The sequence below is a fragment of the Melanerpes formicivorus genome, unplaced genomic scaffold (genome assembly GCF_026170545.1).
Source record: "Melanerpes formicivorus ecotype bairdi unplaced genomic scaffold, bMelFor1.0.p_v2 SCAF_2, whole genome shotgun sequence".
NCBI classification, from domain to species: Eukaryota; Metazoa; Chordata; class Aves; order Piciformes; family Picidae; genus Melanerpes; species Melanerpes formicivorus.
The window spans coordinates 8823152-8842245 of NW_027142354.1; the positions used below are offsets into that span (position 1 = coordinate 8823152).

The 19094-nt window shown below is 41.2% G+C and overlaps 1 protein-coding gene across 2 annotated transcripts in view; it reads right to left on the reverse strand.

The window, feature by feature from the left end:
* HBS1L (HBS1 like translational GTPase) overlaps nt 1-10955 on the reverse strand; it is a 71061-nt gene extending 60106 nt beyond the window's left edge. Inside the window, exons 1-4 of one of the 2 annotated variants that reach the window (XM_068149906.1) lie at nt 10801-10955; nt 6764-6829; nt 5326-5463; nt 3677-3871 (exon numbers count right to left, since the gene is read on the reverse strand). In XM_068149906.1, the coding sequence (XP_068006007.1) occupies nt 3677-3871; nt 5326-5463; nt 6764-6829; nt 10801-10843 (442 nt within the window). In that variant the 5' untranslated portion in view covers nt 10844-10955. Of the gene's footprint in view, nt 1-3040; nt 3062-3676; nt 3872-5325; nt 5464-6763; nt 6830-10800 lie in introns of those variants that run through there. The other variant, XM_068149926.1, reaches the window with a different exon arrangement.
* Between the last annotated feature and the right edge of the window lie 8139 nt (nt 10956-19094).

Genomic DNA, 19094 nt, shown 5'->3' on the forward strand with positions numbered 1-19094 from the left:
ATTATATAGAATTTTTATTAGTAAGGGTAGAAAATAACATTAATTTCATTCAAGAGGACAGATGTCTCATTGCTCATAGTCCTACATGACAACAGCATCAACTCCACAAAGAAGCAAAATATACAGAACATAAAATTTGTACCTGAGAGCACTGGAACATGTTTTGTTTTTATTTAGAAACAAAACTGTACTGTAATCTGAAGTCAGAAATAAACGATCTATCTTCTTTTTGATGTAACATGCTTAACAAAAAATAGATGAAAACTATACAAAAATTCCTATTTGTTGTTCCATACTACCTTCAAAGTTTAGCAAGAACAAGTGTATGGCTGTATATGAGCAAATGTACTTTTCTAGCTGCAGCAGTAGCCTTATTGCACTTATTGCTGTTCAAGATCCAGAATACTGACACTGGAAATATACCAAAAGTAATAATATATACTATAATGAAAAGTTGAAACATACTTTACTAATTTGACTAAGAGAAGCAGCAGGATCTGGTAATTACCAGCTAAAAATAGGAAGTCCAGAATGTCCTGATTCTGATCTTCCATCTAAAGTAACAGCACTAAGTGCAAGGAGTGGAAGAGAATGTATTTCCATTACTAAAGAAAGCTTTCTTCAAAACAGCCAAGAGGCACAAACAGCACTTATGCTTTGCCTGATGTTTTTGGGTGGTTGTTGTTTTCTTTTTTTCCATTGAGCAAAGACTCTCATGCTACAGTTGAAAGAACTGTTATTCCGATTCATTCTTAGAAAACTTGAGAATAAATCACAGAACTCTAACGAAATTTCTCATTAACCACATGCAACATGTTTACATCTACAAAGTAGCTGGTTTAAAATTCCCAGTATCACATTTTGACAGCTGATTGGAAGGAGGGGGGGCACATAATTCTAATTGCTTGCCCCCCACCACCCCCTCAGATTTGGTCCTATCAAAAAGTATTCATGTCCTACCACAACTAAAATAGTCAAAACCTGAGGTTAGTGCGGCTTTTGAAAAGGTATTTCTGTTGCAATTCAGTATAAAGATAGAAGACAATAATAACATTGATCCAAAATATAAATCACAAGGCTGGCAGTTTAATAACATAGCTTATCAGAAAATCTAACTTTAAGGACATTCAATAAAACAGTCGTGATATAAACTGAGGTTCTCACTCCCCAAACTATATACCATGTAGCAAACTAAATTACTTTACAGAGTAAAAATTCAGTACTCTTCCCAAGGAGCTGCATCTTCAACACCTAAACAGACATTTCAAGAAGTCTAATGGTGTTTACAGAATTCTGCACCTGCAATACCCACACTTTAAAGACTTTACAAAAGTTAAAAACGATAAGCTGTCAGTGAAAATTAATGCAAAACTTAAGAAATTCAGTGCAACAGATTAAAAGTTCACGTACAAACTTGGTACCAAACGGTGAGAGCTGTAATGTGTTCATTAAAAAAATAAAAGTATTCAAATTTGGCATTATAAACAGGTCCTGTATAATCATTTTTCAGTAGACCAAGATACAAAATAGAGTATTTATTCATTTTCACTACTCTCTCGTAAAAGTTTTTTTTTTGTTAGCTTTCACAATATCGTCAGGAGATGCAGATTTGAAGTCAAACGGTGTTATGGCAATCATGGGACTAGTTTCCTTGGGGTTTACATCTTGTACTTGTCTACTGTACAGGAAAGCTTTATGCACACCGATTGTGCGCCGCTTATAACCCTTTGGAGGATAACAGAGACACAAGGTTAAAGCAAAAGCTGAAGGTCTTGCACGCAGCGCCTTCATCCACGAACGGGACAAATCCTGCCTCCTTGGAGTAAGCCCTCTTTTTGCTTTTTTATTTGTTTTGGCAAAACCAGAACTTTTTCCTTGTCTTTCTTTTAAAAGTCTACTTTCAGAGCTTAAGATATTTGACTGTCCTACTTCATTCTGCTCTGCAGATACATTGGCATTTTTCACAAGGGCACTTAAATCAATGCTGCTTCTTTCAGAGGGCCTTAATTCAGTTGCATTGTGCATGGGGAAGTCTGTATCTTGTTGGGTTTTATCTATTTCAATAGTTTCTGCTATTAAATCCAAGAGTGATATATTCTTAACCTCTTTCGGTGGAGGAACATTAGAGAGGGCTAAGGAAGACAAAGATCCTGTTAGCTCTGTCATCCCACCTGAATTTTGGGGTTGACTTACTATTTGTGATAGTGGTACAGTTCCCAGTTTCATATCACCGACACTTGATGTTGACTGGGTACAAAGATCAGCCAAAGAAGAACAGAGGCTAGCAGCGCTTTCCTGACGCTCCTGAAGTAAGTCAGCCAGTGATGTACTTCCAGACTTTAAGACTGGCAAAGCAGCCATGTCCAAAGAGGGACTTTCTTGGGTTTTATTGTGCACAAGTGAAGACAAATTTTCAAGAAGTTCATTCTTTCTGTTTACAGTGTGAGTGACTCCATCATCAAGAGCCAATTTCCCTAAAGCACCTGTTAGGCATGGAGGACTGCAAGCATCCGCATTACTAATACAATCAGAAGTATATGAGGAAACAGGAGAAATACCACCTTCAGGACCCCAAGAATTACAAACCACAGTCTGCATCAGCAAGGATTTCAAGTCCTGTGTTTCCCCGCATTCCAACTTCTTAAAGGAAGAATTTCCAGATAGGCTACTTCCTATGCTAAAGTAAGCACCTTCACTACCAGGAGTCGAACTTACTGCATTACCACTTTCTAGTAGTTGATTCTCCACCTGTTTATTCACAGGTTCACAAAACACTCCTTTACACAAAGCATCACTGAAAGATGATGACAGAACGAGTGAAGAGGACTCCAATCCCTTCCCTTCAGGTGAAGGTATATTGGATTTTTCAGCATTAAGGAGCATTTTGTCATTTGTAATTGAAGAGCAACAAACTGAACCACTTTTGACTGTCAAATTTTCAAACTCAGGTTTGTTGGTACTGTCAGCAACATTTTCTGCTGCACATGAGAAATTGTCTGCATCAGTACACATTTCTGGACAACAAAGTAAGTCTCCTTACCTTACAATAGCCAATAATTTTCAGATGGAAGTGCGGTCACGACAAAATATCCATTATTTTTAAAGTTGACAGCAGCAACAAAAAAAATCAAGAAAAAACATGAAAAGGCATTGAATTACTAAGTGCTATTCAAAGATATGCAAAGTTTTATAATTAAACTGCAGGTGTCTATTGAAATACCTAGAAATCTTAAGATTCAGCAATGAATGCCAGCAAAAATTACAAAAACTACAACAAAATAAGATGCTACCAAAATAAGAGGAGGTATTGAGGACGGGAATTGCCAATTCACCAAACAGATAATGGAAGCACCTAAAACTTGAAAGATGTTGTCCAACTTTTAGAGCATGTATTCATTCAGTTAATCCACATACCAGAAATTAGAAATTTACTGAGCTGCAGGTGGTTGCACTTTGAATTTAAGCTGACACAAACATTTTGATTTCTAGATCAAGAAAAGGTACTGTTTCCTTTAAATGTTTTTAGAACAGAGACACAAAAGAATAAGTTGGTCTTTTCTAATATTCTAATAAATTACTAATGCAGTACCAAGTATCTTCACAGCTTGTAAAGTCAAAATTAAACTGTATGTAGAAATGAATCATCTTCAGTGTAAACAATTAAATAGAAGTATACCTTTTGTCGTCTTTCCTACAATCACAGCATCCTCATTCTTGGTCTTGATATTTTGCTTACTGCCTTCTGAAAGCACAATATCCAAAGCCTTCTGTACATCAAAATTACTATCCAGTACTGCTTGCACCATTGTTTGCTCTGGTATAGATTCTGCCAAAACTTCTCTCATTTGATCAAGGCATGAATTAAGACGAGCTAAAAGAGACACATTATTGTTATAAGCTGCACAAAACATGTCTTAAGTGGCCTAACCACTAGCACCATACATCTGATTAACAACAAGAGGAGAAAAACATCACAGTGAAAAAAAATCCTTTAGAAACTCATTCCAATCTTGCTTATTGCCATAATAAATTTTGCCCCCAAGCCCTGCAGAATCCAACGTTGCCATAAGGAACATATCACAGACTACTCGTTATTAGTCTACAAAGTCTCAATATTTAAAAACTTTGATATTGTAAAATTATCTTCATTGTGCAGAAGAAATTCAAATATTCACCTTGAAAGTATCTGAAGTAATTTAAAATATCAACTTGGAATCCCACTGAACAGCATGCTTTTAAGTGTTTACAGATGTTGTAATTAACATCCAGAGTAAAACAGCATTTTCAGGGCCCTCTGTCCTTAGTACCTGAAAACTCTGGGTCAGGTATGAACCTATGCATAATCTTTACCTTTACTAAAACCATGACACGTTTTTAGCTGAGAAAATCAATTTCCTTTGAAGTGTATTTCCACAATTACTATAGGTCTTGACTAAGTAAGTTTCTTAATTCATGAGCTGCTGCATGAGGTACTGAGAATTCTAACTTCCTGAAGGTTACTTAAATCAGCACCCTTGGCCTGTAATCCAAAGAGCAAGTCAACATTCCCCAGAGATTTGCTCCACAAAACAAGTGCCGGTAGAGCCCTGGAAAACGTGCTGGTTTGCCATTCTACAATCCAACACTCCCCAAGTGCCATCTTACCAAACTCTCTGCAGACAGATTGACAGCAATCAGTAATTTTATATTAATGAGCACACTCTACCAAATGTAACAGGACTGCTGTTTTCACAGTGCAAATAGATATTTCTAGGTTTCATTTCCATCTTTTTTTAGTCCAGAATATTACTTTTTTCTTGTTCCAATATCAATTCCTAACTGATTTGAGACTGTCAAGACCTTTCTGAAAAACTAGGGTACTATACAGTCTAGCTCATCTGTATTCATTACTGGCTGATTCTTTCAAATTGCCTTCTACAGCATTATTTCCTCATGTAAAACCATGCATATCACACCCCAGTTTATCATATTCATCTATATGTCTATGCATTAGCATAGCTTCTACCAATTTACTTGACTTGGAATCTGGATTGTTTGTATTCTGTCTCTTGCTTCTGAATTTTCTGCAACTTGTTTTAAATATCAAATTTCATTCATGCATTTTATTGTCTAGTCATCCACCAACACACTTTACTTGGAGCTCATAATAATTTTAAAAATAACTCTATTTCCAAAACATTAAGTCAACTATTAATACCTGGGAAAGAGATTGGTGAATCTTTCTCACAAAACGTGATTAAGGCATCAGGCAGCAAATTTAAAACACAAAAGCAAGTAATTTTTCCCTAAACACTCAGCTCAGAACTATTTCTTCTCTGTAATTACCTCTATCAACTTCAGTCAACTGATGACCAGATGTAAAACAATCAGCTGTATCATCTGCACCTTCATAGCCATATTCTTCTTCTAATGGCTCAGCAAAGGCTGTTGGTTTGTCTCGTCTGGAGTAGATAAACTGAGCTGCTGCATTAGGTAAAAAACAAAGTATTACAAAAAGGCAAATCTTTTCTTTTCCTCCATTAGAGACAAAACATATCTAAAGGGAAAAAAGGACACTGACCTGTTGCAATGTTGGGGCTGGGGGGGTATGTAAGGGAGAATGGGATCCTACTGAAAAATGACACCTACAGTAAAACCACAAGCTGGGCAATATCCTTGTATTTATGTAATGCAATAATTCTACAAAGTTCAGTACTCAAACAAAATAACATATTCCATGCTTGAAAAAACTGTTTTCTATACCAAATCACCATCTACAAAGTAATCTTTTCAGAACCTTAATCCTTTTATAGTATGGCATTTTCAAGCTACTGGTAACAATTTAATGGAGTTGAAGACATTCTTCTCTTCTTGGAATTTCGTTAGAAATACAGCCCATAAGTTAAAGTGTACATTCACACAAGTGTCCATTAAACAAGTGCATAATCCTACTCTGATTTAGCAACACATTAAGGCATATACAAATAAAACCTTTGGCTGAACACAAACTCCAGTCATTATATACTCTCAGAAATGTAAAAATTGTAAGGTAAGCAAATTTTCTTGTTATGCAATATTCTATCCAGCTCTGAAATACACACTGAAAGCATATGTATATCCAGTTCAGTAGTTATAGCCTCAGCAACTGGTTTCCCAAATGCATTCCATTTCATATTTAATCACCATAACTGAAGCAACTATTAAAAGATTGCTATAGAATCTAGATCAGATTGTAAATGATGCTCACATAAGAATTAAGAAAATTACTACACACAAGAATTAGTTATGCAATTCAGCAGCTTATGCTTGATTAGAAAAGTAAAAATGCTGCACATTTTCATCACAGAATAGAGTTACCTTAATTCTTGGAAAAGGTCTTAAAAATTCCAGCAGTTAAGCTAAGAAACTGAATGCCAGACAACCTGAATTTAAATCAGGGAATGTGACTATAAATAATAAAGATACACACTTAGATTTACTTATCTAAAATCAACAGGATGACAGAAGAACAGGTTTGTAAAGACCTAATTAACTCAAGTACCTGCGGCCAGAGGTCACAGACTGTATCACACTTGCAGTAGATTTAGATCCAGACTAATTACCTGCAGTACCACAGCTTCATACCAACATCAGCCATATTATTTTCACTGCTTATTCAGCCCTGGAAATGCTGCCACCAAATCTGGGGAGACCATGGACTGATAATCTTGCCAGAGATTAGACTGGAGAACACAACTTAATGAGTCTACAGTCAGGTTGCTTATATATAATCATTTGAACTAACCTGTTGATGGAGAAATGCAATAATCATCTTCTACTGATTGGCCATACATATCATCATCTTCAAAATCTATGAAGCAGAAACAGTATTGTTAGTCTGCACAATTTCCAAATACTTGATATTATCATTTAAAGGGTAGTTTTTACACAAGGTTTAAGAAACTAGGCTTCTCTGTTATTCCAAAAGTGCAGTTAACTACTATTTATTTACCTAGGTAAGAAATGGCAAGTTACAATAATGGACTTTTAACATTTAATTCTCTGTTCATTAGGAAAGAGAAAAGTTTTCCAGAGCTGCTATGCTTCACACCACCTCTTTCAGCACCCCTTTTGGAAGACTGTCCTCATACTCCAAACCCAACTTTCTACAGTTCCACAAATATTTAACCATGGCAGTCCCCTTGATATTTCTGCTTGACATCTGAATAATCCTAACCACAGACAATTCAATTACAATCTGTACTCTAAACTCAGGATCATCATTTCTGCTCCCTACCTATCTGCTTCTCAGCTTTTTACTCTGGCCTACCCTCACGACCATGTAGTTTTCAACTCGAGTGCCACAAGGCAAAAATCACAAGTTGCAATTCCCTTTCCCTATACAAAATTGTTCAATCCAAAAAGCATGAATCTCAAACAGTTACTTAAACACAGCCATATACTTTTCTCTTATGAAAAGTATCAGGAAGCACAAACAAAAAATAAAAGTCATCACCCCCACCAAACAAAAAAAGCACCTAGTACTATGTAAAGCTTCAAAAGAGGTTTGCAGTTTTCACTAAGTAATAATGAAATACATGAAAACGGTAATGAAATATTTTTAAAGCTGTTATTGCATACACTTGGCAGTTTCACAAATAATATGTATTGTTTTTTTGTCTTAGAACAGTGAGAGAAAAAAAAAGTAGCTAACAGCTGAAAAAAAAACCAACCCAAACACTCTCTGCCATCAACTTCAGACCATGTAAGTGGGACATTGCAACTGTTGTATCCATCCATAAAAGGATCAGGATTTGGGGCACAAAAAAAATCATTTATCTCCCAACATGGAACAAGAAAATCAAAGTAACTTAACTCTATAATATGCTATAATTTAAAAAAAAACAAAAGGAAAGAAAAAGAAAAAATGCCAACAAAAAGCAGTAGCTAAAACAGCTGGCACAAATATATGAAAAGGTTAAAGACTTTGGGAGTTACTTTGGAAATTAAGTACCACAGAATGAGGAAAACATATTATAGTCTTTCTTTGATTTCTGGTTTGTTTTGGTGGGGGTTTTTTAAGAGTATATTATTACCTACTTTTTGACTATCTTGGAGAACACACTGTCTCCTGGTGCCATGCTAGGACCAATTAATCTATTAAAAAAACTATATACATTTTTTCAGTGTAGTTGGGTTAATAGTTGAAGACTGTCGTGGAGAACTCCAAGATGACTTCTGCATACAGTTAACACTCACATAGAGTAGCAAATGAAATCAAGCTAAGTCTTGCTACAGGCTGGGGTCAGAGTGGCTGGAGAGCAGCCAGGCAGAGAGGGACCTGGGGGTGCTGGTTGATGGTAGGATGAACATGAGCCTGCAGTATGCCCAGGTGGACAGGAGGGCCAACGGCATCCTGGCCTGCATTAAGAACAGTGTGGCCAGCAGGAGCAGGGAGGTCATTGTGCCCCTGTACACTGCACTGGTTAGGCCACACCTCCTGTACTGTGTCCAGTTCTGGGCCCCTCAGTTTAGGAAGGATGTTGACTTGCTGGAACGAGTCCAGAGAAGGGCAATGAAGTTGGTGAGGGGCTTGGAACACAAGCCCTATGAGGAGAGACTGAGGGAGCTGGGGCTGCTTAGCCTGGAGAAGAGGAGACTCAGGGGTGACCTTATTGCTCTCTACAACTACCTGAAGGGGGGTTGTAAACAGGCAGAGGTTGGTCTCTTCTCCCAGGCAGCCAGCACCAGAACAAGAGGACACAGTCTCAGGCTGCACCAGGGGAAGCTCAGGCTGGAGGTCAGGAGGAAGTTTTACACAGAGAGAGTGATTGCCCATTGGAATGGGCTGCCAGGGGAGGTGGTGGAATCGCCATCACTGGAGGTATTCAGGAGGAGATTTGACAGCGTGCTTGGTTGCATGGGTTAGTTGATTAGGTGGTGTTGGATGATAGGTTGGACGCGATGATCTTGAAGGTCTCTTCCAACCTGGTTTATTCTATTCTATTCTATTCTATTGTCAGCATGCACTACTTGAAACACTTGTACATGCTATACTAGCTTAATTTCTAGACTGAAGAAAAAAGGCAGCTCAGTGAAAATGTCTCAGTTTACACTGACTATAAATAAAATTATTAAAGAAATGACAGAAACTACAGGGAAGAGAGTACAAACCATAGAAACATTCCACAGTATCAACAGGTGCATTACCAACACACTTTCAAGCCTGGAATCACACATGCAGTGTTGATCACAACACTTCAAAATGAAGAGAGCAGAAACAGAGTGTGGTCAAATAAAGGCCACAAGCTCTAAGGCCAAGAAGCCTTCCAACGAAAGGAGTCCACAAGTATTCTGCAAATATGTACTTTAGGAAGAAGAAAAATAATTGGGTCACAAAGTATTACAGAATATATGGCATTATATTAAACAAAAAGACAAAAAAGTGTACGCCATCTGGGACCCAAATGATTGTGATTACAAAGTAGCATGCAGTCTAGTATAAAAACCACACATATACACACTTCTAATTAAGCCTGATGTGTAATGCAACATTAAACAGCAGTACAAACTTAAGCCACATACACCTACAGCAAATTGCTGTTTAATTCAGCAACCTCATTGAAAGACATACCAATGAGTGGACAAACACTGAAACAAAGTCTACAGATTGACCATCCAACTTCATAGATGACAGAGATTCAGCTGAAATAATTTCAACCAATCTGTGATGAAGAAAAACTTCTGGGGGATCAAGTGGCAAAATCCACCTAGTCTCTGATTTTTTTGCCTGTATTTGGTAAATTTGCACCAGTAAAACCTGCAAGGTTGGCCATACTATGACCATAGCTTACATGGATTTACATGCCTTCCCCAAAAATTCCAAGATCAATGTGTCTTACTGTAATACATGTACACTTTGCATCTGTCCACTCAACTGTAACTGGAAATGTGTGCATTTTTCCAAAGCCCAAGCCAACACAAATAAAACCACCAGGAGAAACAGGTGTGATTTGCCAAAGTTCAGGGAACAGAGCACAAAGAAAGCTGCAGCACTGCAGGTATGAGCCAAAATCTTATACAAGAGCTATTTCAACTGCATGCAAGATTCAGTAAATTTGACAGAGAAGTCTGAAAGACAGGTTCTTCCTTAAGATGCTCGACTCCATCTTTAAAAGCCACATGTCTTCTACGAGGAAGGGCTGATGCTGTTATTACAGCTAAGCAACAACAACCTTTTGCTAGCTAGTCTGGGAACAGACATGTTAAATTTTAGAGGCCTACAAAAGGGAGGGTTCAGTTGTGTTGAGGCTGATTTTCACATCACTCCCACCCGCCCCAAAAGCTGTCAACTCCCAACAGGTTAAGGCAGCGCAGGTAAACCCTGCCGTGGCTTGGCCTGCGTGCCTGGGTCACGCTTGCCCCGTATGGAGGATACCGAGAGACCTAGGCAGCAGGAGGCGGCCCCGAAGGGCAGCGGCAACATCAGCGATAGCGGCGGCAGTGCGGCCACGTGCGCCCGACCTGCCACTCGGGCGGGAAACGGGCGTGGGGGGAGGGCGGGGCGAGGCCTCGCACTCAGCCTCACCCAACCCCCGTGGATGGGAGGGGGCTACTTTTCCCCTCCCACTGCTCGTGACAGCCTCCCGCGCCCTCCTGTCCACCCGCGAGGGGTCGGGCACACCCTCCCGCCCGCAAACCCCCATGGAGCGGCAGGACCCGGCGGGTCGAAAGGATGCAGGCCCGGTGTTGCGGGGGGGGGAAAGCGCGACGGGACCGGCGGTTAGAACGGCGTCCGGGGCGGCTCTCGCAGCTCTGCCACCGGCTCCTCTTCGCCACTACCTTCGTCATAGTTATAGCCTCGGACGTTCCTATGCCGGGACATGATGGCAGCGGCGGCAGCCGCCTCGCTCGCTCGCCCGCGGTGGCGCTGGCACGGTGGACCTAGGGCGCCATCTTGGCTTCCAGCAGGCCTGGCGGAATCCCCCTGCGCAGGCGCGCCAGATACCCTTCCGTCCTCGCCGCGCTGCTGGGCGTGCGCAGGGTTTCCCACCCCGCACGGCCGCTTCCGGGTCGGGGGATCGCGGCGGGGCGTCTCCCAAAGCCGCTCGCTAGCCGCCGACACGTCAGCGGTGTGCTGTGGTTTGGTGCCGCCCAGCCCTGCCCGGGACTGTCGGTGGTAGGGCTTGCGTCTGCGGTTTCCCGCTGCTTCCGCAGAGGTGGAACAAGAGGACCCGCTGCGGCGCCGCGCTATGAGGCGTCGCTGTGCGCAGCCTTCTGTGGCGTGGTGCTCCGCCTCGTGCAGGGCAGGGTAGGCCTGCACCAGGTAGGGGTAACGCCTGTGCGCTTCACCTGCCCTCTGACAGCGAAACGGCCCCGTCCCGGCCGTGCCGCAGCTGTGCAGTACACAGTGCCGGTATCGGAACGCTCCAGTACCGACAGTACCGTGACTGATCCTACAGCCAGGTGCAGTCTTTGCATTTGAGGTGTAACCCTGCGCTGCATCATCACTCACACCTCAGGCTTAAGATGTGACTAGCCACGGCAGCCTTACGTGCACACGTGTAAGCAAGTGCGTTTAAGACTATTCAAAGCATCGTTGATGACAACATGGCATTCTGGGTTGGCACAAATTCACTGTAGGCTGTGGTCATTTAAACTTCGGAAGTACCACTTCCAAAACTGGTGTACTACCACAGGAGCAGAGTTCAAAAGGCTTTTTAATAAAAACCACGAGTTCTTTTTTTTTTTTTTTCAATTCTGTATATGAAACTGCTCAAACTGACCTGGCTTCTTGATGACCAGTAGTCATTACAATCTAGTGACAGGCTAGGGGCCAGGATTAAATGAGCTGGTAAATATGAACTGTGGTAATTAGCATTGCTGTTGGCAGTGTTAAGCAGCAAAATGATGCATCATTAGGAGCTGTGGAGGTCATGATTTGACTTCATTGGTGAGTTACTGTAAACACCATCTACAAAACAAGCTTCAGCCTGTAAGTGCTGTTGTAGTGCTAAAGGACAGGAAATCAGAGAATGCCCCTACACCTACTGCTCTACTGGGTCAGGGAGGGCAAGCAAAGACTTCAGCAGCAGAGGGGACATGGGACAGAGAGACCCCAGTTCACTGGTCCTACCAGTGCTCTCTGCTGAACTCCATCTCTGACAGACTTAGCTGCTGCTACTTCTCCATCTCCAGCCCTGTGCTCCCTGGATAACCTGCATTCATCTACACGCTCAGGAACTGCTAAGCAGACAATCCCATTAGCGTTTTTCAGATACCTCCACCTTTAAGACCTTTAATACTTTGTTTACAGCCTCAGAAATCCAGGCTCATCCCTCCAGCTTCATGCCCTATATGTTGTCTGATAGCCCACTGCATAGCAACACATCCCTACAAACAGACATACCCTGGTTTTATAACTACCATGTAACTATTGTCTCATCCTGCCCACAGGCCAAAACACTCCCTATCTGCAACTCCACATCCTTCTCGGTCACCGCTGGAGGCAGGATGTGTTAAACATAAGCCAAAGCTTGTGTTCCTATACAAACTCTATGCAAATGTGCAGATATTGATTCTTTTTGTTAGTTGTGTATTTTTAATTTGCACAGCTGCACAAACTTAGGATGTCTTTAATATCTTTTATATGGTGCTAAGATTAAAATACGAGCTGGAATTTGAAACAAAGTTTTCTAATTAGTGCTGATGACCTGTTGACCTTTAGTGACCAAAATGTTCTCTACAGCAGAAGCTGTGTTGTTGATCCTTACCTGTCTTAATATCTTGATGTAGGAATAAGATGTAAGAGTGGAAAAATTGCTGTCATACAGTATGATTTAACATTACACAGCCAGAGTGACAACCTGATTCCAGCATGTTCTAGCTGAGACCGGTGAAGAAACTTAAGACACTGTATCACTACAACCCTCACAGTGTCCTGCCAGTATACCTCCAACAATTTTACTTTGGAAATTACACTTTTCAGCCCCCAAACTACCTAAATCCCATTTTTAAACTTACAAAAACTCCAGAAAACCTTAATCATGGAAATGTAGTATTCTTTTCTTTCAAGTAGTGAGATTTCTCATTTCACATCTGACCATCCCATTTCAAAGAGGCTTCTTAGTTCCCTCCATTCTTTTTACACACATCAGCAGCTGCTTATCGGGTAATTTTACCATGTTTGAATTTTATGTTCACATTTATTGTTAGCACTCTTGATATTTAGTGACTGTGGTCTCCAGAGATATGACCCAAAATTCATTTGCTTGTTAGTGAACTGTAACATTGTTTTCAAGATTTAAAAAGTGGTATTTAAAAGAAGATAATAAATAGCTGTAAAAAAATACAAAGATGAGCAAAGCCCAGTGTAAGAGATGATTCACTGTGTGGTTTTGCTATAGCATTAACAGTGAACTTGGAAGACTGCTGTTTTTCTTCATTGCATCAGCGGCTGCACCTGATGGTCATGGAAGTCTTTTCCAACCAAAACAATTCTATTATTCTATTCTATGACTTGAGGAAAAATACCTCAAAAGCAGCATATACAATTATTCCATGTTACAGCAGTATCTTCAAAGAGTCCTAAATATATTGTGTTCATTCCTTGCCTTTCCTTAACTCTGAGGCCTATGCAAATGTCTTCAGGAAAGGTATTCAAGAAATAATGTACTTTAGTGCCCAAGCCCTACCTATACCTCAGTTTGTTCTATTTTAAGTGAATGCACAGTTCATGGAAGGTGCATGACAGCAAAGCAGGCTATATCTAAACTTAATTCCTTCAGCAGCTATTAAAGCACGATCACAGAACCTCATCAGTCTGGCTCCAGCAACTCTAACCAAGGAGTGACTAACCAGGTCACTTCTGGTAGACATGAGATTTCATTTCCTTCCTACCCACTGAGATTATATATTACTTTAAGACATGTGCATTAAAAAGTGACCTAAGACCACCAATCTGAATCTAGGTGGTAGCATTACTGGTAACCCTGGTTTTTTTTCAGCAGTCTCCTGGGCACTCCTCAGAGTAGCAACAGTGATAAGTAAGAAAATAATTTATAATTTCTTCTGGTTAAGCAGAAAGTCTTTTGAATTATTTCTTCAATCACTCTCATCTGTCTTTTTAGTGATTTTAAATGTCTTAATTAAAACAACATTCTGTCTATTTCAGTATTGTTTCCTTTTAAACTAAAGTTAAGCAAGACTTGGATCTGGGAGGAAAACAGCATTATTCCTGATGTTGTCCCACACTATGCCATGTGGGTGTTGAATTTTAAAATATAGGTATTACCAATGTCACTAAGCACTTTTCCAGCTGATAAATGGTCTGACTAGATCAAAAGAACTGCAGCCAATAAATATGTCTCTGTTGTTGTTTAAAATGACACCATCTAGATAAGAAGTTGATTTAGGAGTCAGAAAGCAGAGAGTATTAATAAGTAATTTTCTACATATGGCAAATAGCAAGTGTCTCAATTTTTCCACAGTATGAATGAGCTTGTTAAAGAGATTTGTTATTTCTGTGAGCATGGACCAGTCTGCAGAACAAGTTTTGCAGTGAGTTAGTGATTTATGTTACCTTGTAGAATTTCCATGGGATCTAGTGAGGTTAGAGGGCAAACGATGGCAAATGGTAATGTAATGGCAATTTAATCTGGAAAAGTTGCCTGCTTGGATGGTTTAACACAGACCCACAGAATCATTTCAGTTGGAAAACATAGTATCATTCAGGGTTGGAAGGGACCACAAGGGTCATCTAGTTCCAACCCCCCTGCCATGGGCAGGGACACCCCACACTAGATCAGGCTGGCCAGAGCCTCATCCAGCCTGGTCTTAAACACCTCCAGGGACGGGGCCTCGACCACCTCCCTGGACAACACATTCCAGGGTTTCACCACTCTCATGGTGAAGAACCTCCTCCTCACATCCAGCCTGAATCTCCCCACCTCCAGCTTCATTCCATTCCCCCTAGTCCTATCACTACCTGATATCCTGAGAAGTCCCTCCCCAAACTGCCTGTAGGCCCCTTTCAGATACTGGAAGGCCACAATTAGGTCACCTCGGAGCCTTCTCTTCTGCAGACTGAACAGCCCCAACTCCTTCAGTCTGTCCTCATAGGAGAGGTGCTCCAGCCCTCTGATCATCCTCGTGGCCCTTCTCTGGACACCTTCCAGCACCTCCACATCCCTCTTGGAATAGGGGCTCCAGAACTGGAGGCAGTACTCCAGGTGGGGTCTCACCAGGGCTGAGTAGAGGGGGAGGATCACCTCCCTCGACCTGCTGGCCACACTTCTCCTGATGCAGCCCAGGATCTGATTGGCTTTGTGGGCTGCAAGTGCACTAATATTATTGAGTCCAACCATAAACCTAGCACTGCCAAATCCACCACATTTTTGGTCCTCACAAGCATTTAAACTTCCTGTTACAGTAAGAAAAAAAAAAAATAATTCTTGACTTTAGTTACATCTGTACTTCCTGAGACACTCTCTGCTCTGTCACAAATTCCCCTGTCCTCCTGCTCCCTGCTTCTCATCCACAGTGACTCAACCATCCACCCACAAAGGGAAGTTCAGACTGCAAGAAGAACTGTCCTGAACTGCACAACTGCAAGAGCAGGAGTTCAAGTTCAAGCATGGTTGCCAAGAGCATGGTAGTTATAGCCACACTGTGAAGCACCAGTGAAAATCCCTGATCAATTGCTTTTACTGCTGAATGCAAAGAGAAAAATGAAATATGATTACAACAGAGAGTGGAATTCACTTCTAGTTGGTCTATCACAGTATCACAGTATCACTAAGGTTGGAAGAGACCTCAAAGATCATCGAGTCCAACCTGTCACCACAGACCTCATTGTTGATACACAGTGAGGTAAATTATGAGAATCATCAGGGACATGGGAAATTTTTTACATGAAGACATTAAAAGGATTAGGAAATTTGTCTTACAAGGGGAAATGTATAAAATGATAGGTGATGTATAAAATTATCTAAACATACACTAGGAAATGGCTCCAAAATTGTCTTCCCCCCCCGCCCCATTGCAAAGGAAGAAAACCCCTGAGATTTAAAGAAGGCTAATTTTAAACTAATAGAAATAAACAATTTTCATTCTGCATAGAATTAGACTGTAAAATGTACTGCTGGAAGAAATGATCATACCCCCAAATTTATCAGGATTCAGTTTAGATACTTCTGTTATTACAAGAATACATAAACATGATTACAGTAAACATTTTAAATCTATATAGATTTCTCAAGATATGGAAATTTTTATGTCAGTAATTCATTCTACTTTTGCTATTGGTGACTGACAGGATAAATTAATGGGAGCTACAGACCTAAGGAAGAGACAAAACAGAAGGCTGTCATTATGACAGTTGAATATGATGCAGATGTTTGCACTAAAGCATATTCTAATGGCTTACATATATATGTAGTGGCAGCATACTGCTGTATCTGATTGTACCCCTCAATTTAGCAAGCACTTTAAAATGTTTGTCATGGATCCTATCTACAACCATAAACTCTGCTTTACCAATATGTCTGTGGTGAGGTATATTTATTGAGCATAGGGATGCAGTCATACTTCCAGTAATATCACCAGGATCTTTCTCTATTGCCACAGCAGGAAAACAAACAAACAAACAAACACCCACAAAACCCCAAAACAAACACCAACCCTTAAATTCTGGAAAATATCTTTTAACAAGCATTACACAGGTGGCTACAAGTGGGACACAGTCTCAACCTGCACCAGGGGAAGTTTAGGCTCGAGGTGAGGAGAAAGTTCTTCACCGAGAGAGTCATTCATCATTGGAATGTGCTGCCCGGGGAGGTGGTGGAGTCACCATCCCTGGAGGTGTTCAAGAGGGCACTGGACGTGGCACTTGGTGCCATGGTCTAGTCATGAGGTCTGTGGTGACAACCTCAGTGATACTGTGATACTGTGAAGTGCAGGGCAAATGCAGTCTGAAAAGTCCCTCACCTTTCTGGATAAAGTAATTCATGATACAAATCTGACTGCTGGTCTCTTGATACAGACCTTAAATGAAAAACAAATGCTGATACATGTATGCCTATGGGAGACATAATTACAGTTGGTTTTCAGGGGGAAGGCAGCTTGTTAAACTCTAAGGATTGTCTTAGAATTGCTCTGATCTTTTTTTCTGTGTTCTGCACTTAAAAATTTTTGGGAACTATATAAGCTGTACAATATGTTGTCCACAAAAGCTCCATATGCAAGTCTCAGAGACTAGTGTTTTTCCCTTTTTGTTTACTGACCTGAAAAAAACCACAACCTGCCCTAGAGGAGGACTGGGCATAATTGCCTAACACATGGAAAATGCAGCAAAACTTTCCATCAGAAGAATAAATTCAGATTTCCAGAAGACATCCATAAGAATTACCAATTGATACTCAAATAGTAGTTGAGACTGGGGCAAACTCAGTGAATATGTATTTCATTTGAAGTGCAGACACACATTGGGGCTGAGCAAGTGGTGACATATCCTGAATGGGGGTGTTGGTGGACAAAAAGCTCAACATGAGCTCTCAGTGTGCACTTGCAGCCCGCAAAGCCAATCAGATCCTGGGCTGCATCAGGAGAAGTGTGGCCAGCAGGTCAAGGGAGGTGATCCTCCCCCTCTACTCAGCCCTGGTGAGACCCCACCCGGAGTACTGCGTCCAGTTCTGGAGCCCCTGTTCCAAGAGGGATGTGGAGGTGCTGGAGCATGTCCAGAGAAGGGCCACAAGGATGATCAGAGGGCTGGAGCACCTCTCCTATGAGGACAGACTGAAGGAGTTGGGGCTGTTCAGTCTGCAGAAGAGAAGGCTCCGAGGTGATCTAATTGTGGCCTTCCAGTATCAGAAGGGAGCCTACAGGAAGGCTGGGGAAGGACTTCTCAGGATGTCAGGTAGTGATAGGACTAGGGGGAATGGAATGAAGCTGGAGGTGGGGAGATTCAGGCTGGATGTGAGGAGGAGGTTCTTCATCATGAGAGTGGTGAAGCCCTGGAATGGGTTGTCCAGGGAGGTGGTCGAGGCCCCGTCCCTGGAGGTGTTTAAGACCATGCTGGACGAGGCTCTGTCCAGCCTGATCTAGTGTGGGGTGTCCCTGCCCATGGCAGGGGGGTTGGAACTAGATGATCCTTGTGGTCCCTTCCAACCCTGACTGATACTATGATACTAAGATACTGTGATACTATGAAAGAGAGATCTCAGATGCATGTTGTCCATTAGGCTCACTTCAAGTACACTCTTATTAGTAGTGTGCACAGCCTGCTGCTCTCCGTACCTTTCATCCACATTGCAAGGCTGTGCCACCATCCTGCGGTCTATAGGCAGCCTGAGACTCAGTTACCTTTATGTGATGCAGAAAGGTCAAGCAACAGGCATCCTAATGGTAGGGGTGGGATGGCCTCTGAGTGAGGAAAACCCTCCATACTCACCTCTCCTGGAAATATGCTACCTGCAGGGTTTTTGTGAATCACATTCACATTCCACATGAGACTCAGAACTGCACTGGGATGTGTCAGCTACATGGTATTATTAAGCACAACGAGGAGCACCATTAGATAAGAAATGTGGCTTGATTCAGACTGATACTATACTTTAGTCCTTGACTAAAAGTATTAATTTTCTTCTACTACAAAAAAAAAATCACTTTAAAGGGAAAATTCTTCATGAAATGATCAAGTCCCTCTTCACCTCTCGGTCAGTTGTGATGTACTGCAGGCTGATGACTCCCATAGCAGGTATTGCTAATTCATCCTGCAACCACAGAAAATAATGCACTTCAGATGTTCTTTTATTTTGCTTTTCTTGCTTTGTCATCTGGTAATATTTTCTATATCCTAGAGTCAAATGTAGTTCTGAATCATAAAGCAGTGACATTAGCAGGGCATGGAAACTTGGCCTAATCTTGCACAATATTGTTTTAGTTCAGCTCTGTTTACTTTATCTGATAACCAGAAACTACTTAATAAGATGCTTATTTACTATCTAGTTTGCTTCACATTTAAAATGCAAAATTCTATCACTCAGTATTAGCACAAATGTCCTATCTGCCATGAGCTAATCTTGTATGGCAGATGCACTGTCTTGAATTTATACATCTACTTGAAAACCAATCTGATA